This window comes from Danio aesculapii, chromosome 20 (assembly GCF_903798145.1).
Source record: "Danio aesculapii chromosome 20, fDanAes4.1, whole genome shotgun sequence".
NCBI lineage: Eukaryota > Metazoa > Chordata > Actinopteri > Cypriniformes > Danionidae > Danio > Danio aesculapii.
The window spans coordinates 36769821-36785086 of NC_079454.1; the positions used below are offsets into that span (position 1 = coordinate 36769821).

General features: G+C 35.3%; 1 protein-coding gene across 1 annotated transcript in view; it reads right to left on the minus strand.

The window, feature by feature from the left end:
• tnfrsf21 (tumor necrosis factor receptor superfamily, member 21) overlaps nucleotides 1-9792 on the minus strand; it is a 44269-nt gene extending 34477 nt beyond the window's left edge. Inside the window, exon 1 of the mRNA XM_056480746.1 lies at nucleotides 9370-9792. Within this exon, the coding sequence (XP_056336721.1) occupies nucleotides 9370-9450 (81 nt within the window). The 5' untranslated portion in view covers nucleotides 9451-9792. The remainder of the gene's footprint in view (nucleotides 1-9369) is intronic.
• Nucleotides 9793-15266: the final 5474 nt, after the last annotated feature.

The following is a 15266-nucleotide window of genomic DNA, read 5'->3' on the forward strand; positions in this document are numbered from 1 at the left end:
GCAAACTCCACACAGAAATGCCAATTGGCCCAGCTGGGACTCGAACCAGCGACTTTCTTGCTGTGAAGCGACAGTGCTAACCACTGAGCCACCGTGCCACCCCCAAAGAGGATCAATGGGGAAAAAAAACAAGATTAAAGAAAGGGATGGAGGCAGATCTGGCCTGGTTTTACACCTGGAGTTAAGGTCCTTTCACATTGTGTTCATTTAGACACAAATGTATGATGCAATGATACTCATAAAACAACATGTTCATGCCAAGCTATTCACAGTAGGTGTGACCAAATTTGGCACAACAAAGCACCAGTGTATTGATTTTTCCCTCCTCATCCTGCAATGAAATTGACTGCCCAGTTACATTTGTTATAACACAGAAAGTTGTTTTCAAAGTAGATGCTGAAGAAAAGTGATCAAAAAAATGGATGTCCAGATATGTGTCAGACATGCAAAAACCTCCAACTCGGGAGCTTGGAGAGAGTTTAGATTGAAAAATCTGATGAGGTTCTTCATAACTTCTAAACTGTCTGCATTGCGTACAGGTATTGAAAGTTTGGAGACAATGTGAAACTTCAATGGCAAACCATTTTCACGAAGCCCAAAAATACAGACAATCTGGTATGAAATAGCGACTGAAATAAAAAAGATAACTTGGAATTGGACTACTCATTTATTACATTATACATTATATGGGAAAATACCAGAAATGATTCCAACTACTGACAAATACTTAATTCAAATCATATTGGTAAGTAGCACAAAAGCCATAACTCAAAATAGTTTCAGGTTGGTTCTCCAACAAGGGCTCAATGGATAGGAGTTGTAAAGGAAATACACTGTATTGAGAGACTGATTTTTAACCTAAGATTTGATTTAAAAAAGTGCAACAAGTTCTGGAAAAAATGGTCTGAGTATGTCAATGTAAGCAATTTGTGATAATGTACGTCAAACGTATTATGACTTGATTTAGTAACTCATATGACAACCATTTTTGTTCTTTGATTTTATTTCACATTTTTTTAATCCTTCTGTAATTTTTTCTTTTCTAAATAAAAAAAGTAATAAAAAATAATGTATGTCAAGTGTTTGATGTCTGAGAAATAAGAACGAAAAGGCACAATGACTAAAAAAAAACTTTAAAAAGGATATTTGGAAATTAATAGCATAAAGAACTGGACTCAATGAAAAATGTGACAATTTGGTAAGTCGTTAGCAGAGATGCAGTCTGATATTTTTCAAGCTTGTCCACTTTCGACCATTTCTAGAGATCATTTGATTGTTTTCGTAGTGTAGATGCTCAAGGGGTCAAATGTGTTTGAACAGCCACTAAATACCACCTACTCTCTGCCTACTGACCTAATTACGAAACATATGCTATTGATAAACTCACTCTATTCACTTGGGATACGGGAAGATTTTCAAAATGCTTCATTAAACAGGAATGTTTTCAATTTGATCACATACCTCGAAAGAAACAAGACAAACAGGCCCTAACTGCGTAGTTTGGCACTCTGTGTAAAAAAAAAAACTGATTTGTTTTCGTTGAGTTTGTCTATTTTTCCATTTGAAGTTTGTGAATTTTCTTAATCTGTGTATTTACAGATAGTCATGTATAGTGCTCAGCATAAATTAGTACACCCTTTTTGAAGATGAGTTTTTTTTAATCAATTTTTCAGTGAATATAGACAATATTTTCTGAGCATTTAAAGAAAACATTGATTCATTCATTTTCCTTCAGCTTAGTCCCTTTATTTATCAGGAGTCGTCATAGTGGAATGAACCATTAACTTATTCAGCATATGTTTTGTGCAGCGGATGTCTTTCAAGCCGCAACCCTGCACTGGGAAACACCCATACACTCACTGATTCACACATATACTCTACGGCCAATTTTGCTTATGCAATTCACCTGTGATGAGCAATTCAACTGTGGTGAAAACCGGAGCACCCAGAGGAAACCCACACCAACACAGGAAGAACATGCAAACTCCACACAGAAATGCCAACTGACCCAGTCAGGGCTCTAATCAATGACCTTCTTGCTGTCAGGCAACAGTGCTAACCACTAAATCACCGTGCCACCTTAAAGAAAACAGTTTTATTAAACAGTTATATCAATTAAAATAATAGATTGGTCATCTAACATCTCTACAAATAGAAAGAATATACAATTAAATCTAAACGACTTACTGCAGAAACAATTGACCCTTCGCTAAGCCCCGTCCTCCTTAGTTACTGTTGTTACGCCTGCCAAGCTTTCGTGCCTGCCACGACTATTACAATATGTATATGCCGGTGTCAGACAATCCCAGGGATATAATTAGTCATTTTTGGCGGATAGGTGAGATATCTGAGAAAGCCAGATAAAACAGGACTGCAGTATGCATTACAGGAGTATATTCACGACATGATACGACACCGATTAGAAAATAATTAAAAGCAAATCAAAGTAGAAACAGCAGAAGTGAACAAATAGATTTTCACTACCAGCAAATATTAATCTGACACCAAATATCAAAGCAGACACTAACCCGCTATAATGTCGTCACCAATGACTAAATCTCCAAAAGACTGACGAAAACATCTGTGAATTGTAGCTCTGACATGGGCATGAGGGTTATAAAGGACTGAAAAACAGCTGCGGGTGATCGCAAGTGCTCAGTTTGTGATCACATCTCGGTTTTGTTCTGTTGATATGTAACTTCAAATATTCGTAGCTTGAAACAGATGGAAATATGACTGGATTGTGCTGCTTTTAAAGCTATTATGGCTTAAACAGAGCAGTGCTCATAATATCGAGCGAAAAGAAAGAAAAAGACAGCTGGGAAACACAACCTGCTTTGTACTTTTGCAGTTTAGATCTATGATCAGTTTAGAGAATGTGTCAGGAATATCGGAAACAAAACCAACTTAACCCCGCTCCTTTAGCGCCCCTCACAGAACTTGATCCACGCTGGCATTTCTCCCCTTGGGTTTAAGGTTTTGAAAAGGGAAAAAAAATTCCACCAGCCCATCCAAACTTTTAGGATACCAGGTATCAGATTTGCACAATCAATATGCACAACGCTTTGGCTTGTTTCCCTTGCTCGAAAGCTTGACAGACCTCCTGCGTGTAGCTACAGTTGCTAAGCCACGATTGGTGTGTGGCAGTTTCCAGGTGTGGCTTAGCGAAGGGTCAATTACAATTTTATTGATTTTTCCCATGATTTTTTTCCAAACAAAGATATATTAAAGAGCAAGTTAAATGCTAAATGTTAAATGCTTAGCTGACTTCAAACACTTAATGTTGTGACACCATGGTGCACATATCCTAGTGATTAAGTGTGTTGACAAATAACATTAAGGTGCTCACAGCGACCTGAGTTCGATTCCCGATTGACATCCTCTTCCCCTCTCTTTGCTCCCCACATTTTTCAGTTTAAACCCTACTATACAATAATATATATATGAAAACCCTGAAAAATTATAATAAAAAAGTGACATCAACATCAACAAGCATATTTTCTTCTGCCTGCTATGTGCGCAGAAACGCAAGCAACTCATATTTTCTTTCTAAAGCCTTATGATAATAAAAGTCTGCATAACATTTACACAGTCTGCAACAAATCACCCATGCAAAAACACCTTAAAGACCAATAACAGGGAACCCTGGAATGTGTTGACAGCACTCTCACAGCACGGTGACCTTCAAAATAACTTTTTAATGGCAAGAAGCCTGTAAACACAGCCGCTCTAAAGTTACTACAGCTTGAACGTGCCCCATTGAAAGCCAAATTCCGATCATAACGGTCCCCCTCTTTCCTCCGGCGCATCCAACAAAGCCGACTGCACAGCATGTTAACTGCATCTAATATTCTTTATGATGCTAGCCCACATTTTAATTCTGCACCTAAATGGGTCTTTGGCTACGACAAGCTTCTTGGGCTCGGTACAAAAGTCGTCACCGAAAAATATGATGCAGGAAAGCTCAAATCTCCAACACATAAGGGCCCCGCTGCATCATCACTTTCGAAACACAAACGTTCTATTAACTGCTGATCATGAAACCCCTGGAGTTTTATTAAAGTTCCTCAACAACAGACCGCACAGAAGAGTAGTATAAAAGCACAGAAGACTAATTTCCTTGCTAATACGGGGAGGGCTGAATCAAAACAAACATGACATTAATATTCTCCAGCCAACACATACTGACATCGATGGGAACCGCAAGATGATGCCAGAGCGCATGTGTTGCTCTTCGTGAGGTGATGGGGATTGTTTCGGGAGGACAGACTGAACATGAATAGCGATTAGGCAAAGCTGTGCTTTCCCAGCGGCCTTAGCTGTAGAAGAGGGCCAGCAGTGAGCTAACAGACGAGGGACTGAAGTAGGCCAACTTCACTGATGACTGGACAATCTCTCTATGCTTACTAAAGCAAAGAATGAGTGCACTGTTGCCTCACTACTCTTTTTTTCAAGCTCCTCTGGGAAGAGGAGCGTGCACCCTAAGATAAGAGGAACACTTTTTTCATGCACTATTGCTTTCGATAACCACAAGAAGAGACATGATGTACGAAGCAAGTTGCAACTCCGCCTTGTCATCCCACCCAACTGTGTCTGGGTTAAAAGTGCACTCTCGTGAAACCCAATATACGGTCTTGAACATTTTAATGGAAGCTTAGATTGATATGACTTATTATGCAGCAGTGTTTTCACATTCTTGTCGTTCATGTCGGCGAAATGTCTCGACGTTGGAAAAGTATGCAGGCCTGGCGAAAATTCAAAACAAATCCTTTTATAGCTGTGACTTTCAAAAGTGCCACCTTCAAAACATCTCCTCAAAAGACAAAATAGCTTCAGGGGTTCATTTGTCTGGTAAACATTTTCGAACTGCCATTGGTCTGTGTGCACATGCATAATAGGTAGGCTTCGTCTGTTTTGACATGGAACTCTTTCTCTTTTTTTATTCACATCATCGTCCATGTGGCAACACGGTGGTGCAGTTGGTAGCATGATCACCTCACAGCAAGACGGTCGCTGGTTCAAGCCTCGGCTGGGTCAGTTGGCATTTCTGTGTGGAGTTTGCATGTTCTCCCCTGTTCGCGATGGTTTCCCCCGGGTGCTCCAGTTTTTCCTCCCAGTCCAAAGACATGCGTTATTGGTGAATTGGGTAAGCTAAATTGTCCGTAGTGTGTGTGTGTGAATGAGTGTGTATGGATGTTTCCCAGTGATGGGTTGCAGCTGGAAGGGCTTCCGCTGCTTAATACATATGCTGGGTAAGTTGGCGATTCATTCTGCTGTGGGACCCCAGATTAATAAAGAGACTAAGCCGAAAAGAAAATGAATGAATGAATGAATCATGAGAAAAAAAAAGCAAAAACACAGACGAAGAGCTGCTAATTGTAGAAACTTCTACAATGATTCTTATTGAAAGCACAGCTAATATTGTTTTTCATGGTTAATACATTAATGCTGCTTGCTTTAAAGCAATCAACTGTAAACATACTGTACTATAGAAATAATTGTCATGATTTGACTGAACTAACTTGCGTAAACATTCATGTTACTATGATCAGATGATTTCCTAACGGCTGTTTTCTCACCACTGTCATTGAGCCATTTATTTATTTTTTCATTAAAATATAGAACACATATTTATATATCTATTAGGGATGTCCTGACCAGTTTTTTGCCCCTGAGTCCGAGTCATTTGACTTTGAGTGTCTACCGATAATGAAACCTGATCCGATACTTCTATAATACATAAAAAAGAATAAAGAAGAGCGAAGAAACAGATCCAGGATCAAGTAATAAATAACAATCAAGTAATAAATAACATCAATTCTTCACTTTTGGATTTTAGTGCAACAGTAAATATATATAAAAAAAATCTAATATAAAAACAAACAGCACCTCAACTTAAAACACCCAGCAGGAAATCATAAGTTTACATATTTCACAGTTTGCTATGGCAATGTTGTCGTCATCAACTCAATAATACCTCCAGACCGCAGACATACTCGCGATTTCCACTTCAAGCTGTTTCCGTGTTCTACTTTGCCGGCATTTAACCAATAGCGTATCTGCAACAAAGTGATGTCATACTGCACACGTTGCTGTTTCTGTGTGAAGTTAAGAAAGAGGTCTAACTCTCTAAATAACTTTATATATGGTCGAGTCCTGAGTCCTGAAAGTCCGATTCCTGAATGTCCGATTCCGATCGAGTCTGAAACCGCGTGATCGGGCCCGATTTCCAATCACGTGATCGGATCTGAACATCTCTAATAACTATCCATGTTCACTAAAAGTATACACTGCCACCACTGTTTTTTGCCCCTAAACAAAGGACAAAAACAAAAAAATCTAGATTAAAAGATAACTTTTATTACCCAGAGGGACTTTTGAAACAGCAAATAAAAAACTGATTCTTAAATGAAAAATATTACTGCTTTGTTTCCCCCCAAAATATTGTACAGAACATATTATATTTGCAATAACATTTTCTTGGAATTAGCACACAATCAAACTTTGATAAAATGTCCACATTCAGGTTGTGATACACATCTTTTGCTATAAATTTAAAAAAATATATTTTTATAAAGTTTAAAAACATTTAAAATGATCAAACATGATACAAAAGGAATTTGTACAGGAACTTTTAGTTGTAAATCTTTCAGGTATCATTGTTTCCTTTGTATTATATAATGTCCCCCAAAATAAATGAAAAATACATAGCTTTCATCATTAAGCTAGGAATTTAAACATAATCTTAAGGCATGTTATTGGAGATGTACAGACAAATTATATTTATATGCCCTTTACATAAGTAGTCTGTTATATTGTAAGAATCTCACTGATTTACATTACAATCTACTGGAATGTCATCTTTTTGCTCATAAAATCAACTCCAGGAAATTGCTTATATTTGCTCAGTTTAGGCCGGAGGTGTATTTCTTCCTCTAATAAAAGCTCCAAATTCTTACTGTTATAATATATGAAGCATAAAATCCTGTAAAAATGGAATGTTATACAAAACATGAAATGTAGCGTTCAGCATATATGAGTATACCCCTCACAAATCTATCTTTTAAATTCATATTTTAATAGGAAGCTATACAGTATTATATTTGTGAATATACATTAGATTAGTCAGTACTGAGGCCAAATCTGGAGCTTATCTAACAAAACAACTTACGGTAACAGTCCAAAAATTAGTACACCCAGATTTATATGTTATAGAAAAATATTAAATTTTTTTTTTTTTTAAGTTTTTCAATATTTAGCTTGAAATTAATTGTATTATCTTTCCATTTCTAAATATGTTTGCTGACTAAAATATTATTTTAATATATCTGTTTAATAAATCTGTTTTGTTTAAATGCACCAAAATACATTGCCTATATATATACTAAATATTTCAAAATTATTAACAAAATTATACAAAATATTTTCTAAATTATTTTTCTTAATATAAAGCAATTTATCAGGCTTTAAAAGATTTAAAGGAGTAATATACAGCTTGCAGTAGGGTTAATGGTTGACTCAGCTGTTCTATGAACTCTCTATGATGCTTCTGAATGACTCATGGGGTTTCCTGACTAAACTTTCGGCTTCATGTATCAGTTTCACTGACTACATGAGCTTGCAATCTGTGTCTATAGACTTTATATAACCTAATAATTATTTGTAATTTGAGCATAATCAGTGATGTAACTCAGTAAACAGTAAACACCGATATGTGAGGGGTAAAAGTATTGCACAACCCAGATCTGGCGTATATTTCAGTGAATTTAACTATGGATTTCATTATAGATTTCTGAATGTTTACTGTTGTCACAAACAACATTGCGTGTAAATCTACAATAGCAGATGCAGTGACAGGTGTAATATCATCAGCACTCCATGTACCAGACTCTGTGAGACTAACAGGGCACCTGTTACACCTCTAACATCATAACTGAAGACTGCAGAACAAGAACAAACACTCCCCTGTCTGGAGGCATTCATGCCCATTTTATAATCGACAACAATCCAATGAGTCTGCAGGCGGCATGAATGAGCAAGGAATATTCCGTGAAATGTCAGGCCACCAGCCAAACACATTGCATCATTGGCAACGAATGCCAAAACATGCATTTATTTTAAAGATGCACATGCAAAATTCCAACTGACAAAGAAAACTGCTAAATGTTTTGCTGTTGTTAGACTAATAATGCATTTCAGTCAGCATGGGTATCAAGCAATTGAATCCAATTCTGCAAAACAGAACAGCAACAGTAAGCCGGGTGCATTATGGGATTTAATAGTCCCCAGATAAAGAGCTGCTAATGGATGAGCCGGTCTGATGTGATATACCAAATTAACCTCAACTGACTGCAAAAAGCATAAGGATATTAAGGCATGTAAATGTTTACAATTCATTAGCCATATCAGGTTTCGTAGGCTCAAAACTGTGTCCATGAAACAATAACATAAAGAGAAGTCATGCAAATACCTTTAAAATGGTAGTATATGCAAAATAGATAGCAATGATATTAAAATAATGATGGGATATTAAAGGGATAGTTCACCCAAAACTGAAAATTCTGTCTTTCACATGTCACAAACATGTTTCTTTCTTCTGTTGAACACAAAAGAAGTTGTTTTAAAATATGCTGGAAACCATCAACTTCCATATTATCTGTTATTCCTATTGTGAAAGTCAGTAGTTACAGTTTTTTAACATTTTCCAAAATATTTTCTTTTGTGTTCACCAGAAAAAAAGGAAACTTATAAAGGTTTGGAACCACTTGAGGGAGAGTAGCCGAAATGATGAGTAAATTTGTACTTTTAGGTAAGCTATCCAAAATAACTTAGCTATTTTTAATATAATAATAAATAAATTTATGTGAATGTTTAAAAAAAATTATTAATTATTTGTCAGTATTTAAAATGATAAAGCAGTGTTGCTGAATAAAGCATGTGTAAGTCATAATAACAATGTAAATACACATAAAGTATACTCGCGGACAAAATGCATCATTTTCTTTTTAATATCTTTTTAAATAGGTCAGATGATATCCCAATTTAATATTTAAACAATTTCAGTAATTATTTAACTATTACTGACAAATGTAAGACAATAACTTACTTGTCTCACAGACAATGGGCTACAATAACAATCATTGCCATCCAGACACTCTGTATCTTTAGCAGTAACTATTAGCATATCTACAAAAATAATAACTTATTTTCTTATACTCTCTTCTTATTTTTTTGTTTGTTTGTTTGTTTGGATCCCATCCTAATATCCACTAAGGAGCTACACCAGGTAAATACACTGTCCCTTTAAATAGAACAAAAGCGTGAATATTCGAGGGGACAAAAGAAGCATAATGCGTAGGTAAAACTTACCGTCAGCGACCAAATCATAGACATTTTCCCAGGCATTGTCCCAGCGGAATCTCTCTTCTTTAAATATGCCCAGGTCCACATCTGTTACTTTTCGGCTTCATAGGTGGAGCATCAGCATCTCCGCATCAACAGGACACCCACATTGTTGTGAGGTCTTGTCCCTTCGCTGGGTTTATTCTTCCTCAGTGTACAAATTCCGTCCCCTCACGCCTTTTTATAGTCTGTGCCCCGGAATGTACGGGTTTCAGGTAGTAGGGGATAAGCGCTTGGTTTTGGAAGACGAACGCTATAATTCCCATAGCGATGATGGATGGTTCTGTAGACTGAAGTCTGGCTGCTGTTTGTCCAGGTTACGGACTCCCTGTGCCGCAAAGACAGGCTGCGGAGGCTGATGGGCGGGTGCTGGCGACACACGTCACGGCAGAAACTCGCCACTGGCTGCCGCACGCCGTATCACAGGCCAAGACGAGACAGTTTCCGGGAAGATACTGAGGCTGCTGGACTAAAAACATTAGTGTAGTTTTTAGCCTACAGGCGTTTTATAGTGAAAAACAGCGTGACTAAAGCTGTTGCACAGGTGTAAGGTGAGCACACTGAAAGTTAATTATTATCATTTTACCATTCTGAGTCATTGCAGCAAACTGAACCGTGTGACTTCATAACCTTATTACATAAAGTAAAAGAAATATCTATCTATCTATCTATCTATCTATCTATCTATCTATCTATCTATCTATCTATCTATCTATCTGTCTGTCTGTCTGTCTGTCTGTCTGTCTGTCTGTCTGTCTGTCTGTCTGTCTGTCTGTCTGTCTATCTATCTATCTATCTCTGTCCATCAACTATCTATCTATCTCTGTCCATCAACTATCTATCTATCTATCTATCTATCTATCTATCTATCTATCTATCTATCTATCTATCTATCTATCTATCTATCTATCTATCTGTCTGTCTGTCTGTCTGTCTGTCTGTCTGTCTGTCTGTCTGTCTGTCTGTCTATCTATCTATCTATCTATCTATCTATCTATCTATTTATCTATCTATCTATCTATCTATCTCTGTCCATCAACTATCTATCTATCTATCTATCTATCTATCTATCTATCTATCTATCTATCTATCTATCTATCTATCTATCTATCTTGGCTATGTATATGGACAGACAGGGGTGTAGCAACCGGGGGGACGGGGGGATACATCCCCCTCACTTTCAGAGACAGACCATTTAGAAACAGGTGATTAATAATTATATGAACGTAGGATCTCATACAGCTTTTAAAATGTCCGCTACACCCCTGTGGACCGATAAACACTTATATATGCAGTGTTTATTTGTAAATAAACTAAATTGTTTCCTTCTCATTTCAGGCCTGTAACTAGGGATGGGGCGGTGTTGGTTGGGTGGAAAGACTGAAAAAGGTCCAGAATTTGTCCCATACATGTCCCAACCGAATTCAGCATCCAAAATTTGACTGAAGAAGGTTGAATGTGCTGGCCAGTTTGTTATTTGCCTAATAAATTAAAAAATAATAAAAAAAAAAAAGTATTGTTTTCGTGATTTTTATTCTAAATCTTTAGGAAATGCTTTTTGTAAAAATAGTGCTTAAAATGTAATTAAAATGCAGTATTTAAACCTCATAATTAAATAGAAAATGAGTGAAATACTGAAAAAAGGCCCACTTTTTGAGAAAAAAAAAACCCCACCTCTTTCATCAGGCTGGCTGCAGGCCTGCATTTGTTTCCTTTGTACACTAAATGATAACCATTTGAATAAAATTTCATCAGTAGCCTCGATTTCAGAATAAAACCTTTTTTTTAAGTTTATACTGTAAGCTAACAAATAACTAAATTATAAATTCAAAATAATGGAGAATTGGCAAGCAGTATATACCTACAGTTGATATCTGAATTATTAGCCCTCCTTTGATTTTTTTTTTTTTCTTTTTTAAATATTTCCCAAATTATGTTTAACAGAGCAAGGAAATTTTCACAGTATGTCTGATAATATTTTTTCTTCTGGAGAAAGTCTTATTTATTTTATTTCGGCAAGAATAAAAGAGGTTTTAAATTTTTTTTAAGGTCAATATTATTAGCCCCTTTAAGCTATCTTTTTTCTATAGTCTACAGAACAAACCATTATTATACAATAACTTGCTTAATTACCTTAACCTGCCTAGTTAACCTAATTAACCTAGTTAAGCCTTTAAATGTCACTTTAGGCTGTATAGAAGTGTCTTGAAAAATATCTAGTAAAATATTATTTACTGTCATCATGGCAAAGATAAAATAAATCAGTTATTAGAAATGAGTTATTAAAAGTATTATGTTTAGAAATGTGTTGAAAAAATCTTCTCTCCGTTAAACAGAAATTGGGGAAAAAATAAACAGAGGGGCTAATAATTTAGGGGGTTTAATAATTCTGCTTTTAACTGTATGTAAAGCTATATGTTTATTTAATGTATTTATATTTCAACAATATTATTATTATTTGAATTCAATATCCCATTGTCACCTAAGAATGGATGTCTTGTTTAAATAATGCCACCGCTATAGCTGACCTCTGATTGGTTGAACTGAAGGTGATTGTAAACAAAATAACAATAACATGATTTGCTGAATATTAAGCAGGTATGTTCGTTAGTCATTTATTATGGTCTTGTATGTTGAATCACACCTAATACTGCTGCATAAACAATGTGTCATTGGTTCTTATCCTCTGTGTTTTCTCTCGTTGTCTCCTTCTCTCTTATGCTCTCTATCCACCTCTTTCACAAAACTACAGTATACATTTCTTTCTTCTTTGTCATCTTACTACAATTTGGGATCAGAATCTCCATGTTAATGGACTACATTTTAAGGACAATACATTATGCGTTAATGTTGCCTGTTTACACTGCTTTATGTTAACATTTCCAACACATTCACTGGCTTAAAATCATGTACATGAAGTGAATGTGTTGAAATTAACACACAAAGGAAACATTGTCCCATAAATGTGTAAAAATTTAACATAGTTTGAGTCAGTTTTAACACATCTTTTTTAAGAGTGAGCTCATTTCTGTTAAACAGTTGGTGATGCAACAAATACACACTATCATTGTAGATTTGTTTCTGTTTCATATTTTTTTGTGAAAACATTTAACTTTTAAGGATTCTGTAATGAATGTTAAGTTTTTTCTTTTTTCCTTAAGTTTAACATTCTCTAAACTGAGAGTGCAAATATCAAAACGACTTGCTGGAACTTCAGAACTTTATAGCAATGTCTGCAAAATGTAGTTACTCCCCCAAAACATCTCATTCATGCTTCAAATCCTAGTTATTGTGTCAGTAATTTGGTCAAGGCCACCAAAACATAAAGTGTATTTGTCATCGTGTGAGCCACACAGCTCAAAATGATTAGTTGTTTTTTTTTCACCATGACAGCCAACCATGGCAATTAAGGTTTAAGAAAATCTGATATTTTTGAGAAAAGTAAACAGTACATAGAAAAAAATGAATGAACAGTACATTTATTTGTGTACAAATGGATTACTTGCAAAGTGCTATCTTGCTTGTCCAATTACTGTATTGTATATTTTATATTTCTTATGTTACCACAAATACACACACACACACACACACACACACACACACACACACACACACACAAAAACACTACAAAATATTATCCATGAAAAAAAAATATTCTTGGTGGACATCCTGTCGCTCTTGTTGGTAAGAGATTACATGTCTTCTAGTTGCTCTTCCATAAGCGTGTTACTGCAGTTCAGGATTGTGAATATACAGTTGAAGTCAGAATTATTAGCCCCCTTGTTTATTTTTTGTTCCAATTTCTGTTTAACGGAGAGAAGATTTTTTCAGCACATTTCTAAACATAATAGTTTTATTAACTCATTTCTAATAACTGATTTATTTTATCTTTACCATGATGACAGTAAATAATATTTGATTAGATATTTTTCAAGACACTTCTATACAGCTTAAAGTGACATTTAAAGGCTTAATTAGGTTAACTAGGCAGGTTAGGATAATTAGGCAAATTATTGTATAACAATGGTTTCTTCTGTAGACTATCGAAAAAAAAATTTGATTAAAGGGGCTAATAATTTTGTCCTTAATTTTATTCTTTGTCCTTAAGAATAAAAGCAGTTTTAAATTTTTTATCAACCATTTTAATATACCAGTAAAGTTTATATGTATCCAAATATATATATACTACCAAACATTACTGGTTAAATAGATAACGCGAATTGTATCACAACTAGAGGTCATTTACCAATTTAGCAGATATAACAATGTCAATATCAGATATTTATGGTGTAAACATGTGCGTATACGTTTTGAGTGTGATGGCTCACACTCAAGCCACACTACACACTGAAAAATGATTGAGAAGTTGTGAAGAGTTTGACAGTTTAAATGAGAATTGACTCATCAGTTTTGATCCACAAGCCATATGCAATTTGTTTTTGTCCAAACTACATAAAAGACACAATTACAGTATATCAGTTTCCACTCACAAAAAAAGGCTATTTACAACATTGATGATAATAAGAAAGGTTTATTTCCCTGCAAATGGGCAAATTAGAATAATTTGTAAGGGTCAGGTGACACTGAAGACTAATATAATAATGAAGAAATTATCACAGAAATAAATTACAACAACATTTGCAGCATACTTGTAATGTGTATATTCATCATCAATTATAAGCTGTGATTTCTGAAACTTCCCCATTTTTGCGTCTAAAAAGCACCTCTAACTACAGGATCCAAATGTGTCATTCTCCTGCCTCAGACATATGCAAACAGAATACGGCTTTTTTGTGTCACTGGCACAAGGACAGGAGATGATTTCCAGCGTGTCTCAGACAGGCCGAGCTCAGATCCGCTGGCAGATGAAGAGCTCACCATCTGGCACAGGCCTCCACGTGCATCTGAGAGCTCAGAGGATGAAACGGGGAAACGCTCTCACGTGCAACACTGTTTCTGCCCCGGGATATCGCTCTAAGTGGGTTAGTGACTCAGACTTAAACATTAGTGCAGCCATGCTCAAATGTACAACAATATGGCCATTTGCACTGCTGTGAGATCAGAAAATCCCTGATGCTTCAAATATTACTGTAGCAGCACTGGGAAATGTTGAGCTTTAATCTTGGACTAGATTTATTTATTTGTTTGTTTGTTTGTTTATTGTTGCTTATAACCGATTACTGTATATGTAAAGACAGCATGATTATGAATAATCATGTTTATATGATTATGAGACAAATGCAGATGCAAATAGCTCAATAATACAAATCTACCCATTTGGACAGCAACACAGCTAAACAGAAAAAGACTAAAAATGTAATTGTAATTAAACTGTAAAAAGTTAATTGTACATCTGACTAAATTTTACACATTTAATTCAACAGAAACATCAATTTAAACATAATAAAGTTTTGATTGTTTTGTGCAACCACATTTAAGACTATAAATTATTTACTTGCAAATGAGGAAATGTCATACAACCTCTATTTTATGTTTGATGTTATGAGCAAAAGACTGGAAAAAGTGTTCAAGTTGCTTTTTTCCACAATACTGCATGTAAGAACTTTAAAATAATCTTTAGGATTTTGTGATGCAAAATATATACTCACTTAAAACAGTTGGGTTAATAATAGACAAACAGGTAACCCAATGATGTGTCGTTTTGGCACCGACCTGCTGTTGTGTTGTTTTAATCCAATATCTTGGATTGTTAAGGTTAACCCAACAATTTGGGTTACAAAAATAACTAATTTGTTGGGTTATTTTGCCAAAAAGTATCCTAAACACTATATAATAAAATGTTTTTATTATTATCATTATTATAAAATGTTATGTATTTTTAAATATTATATTATACTATATTA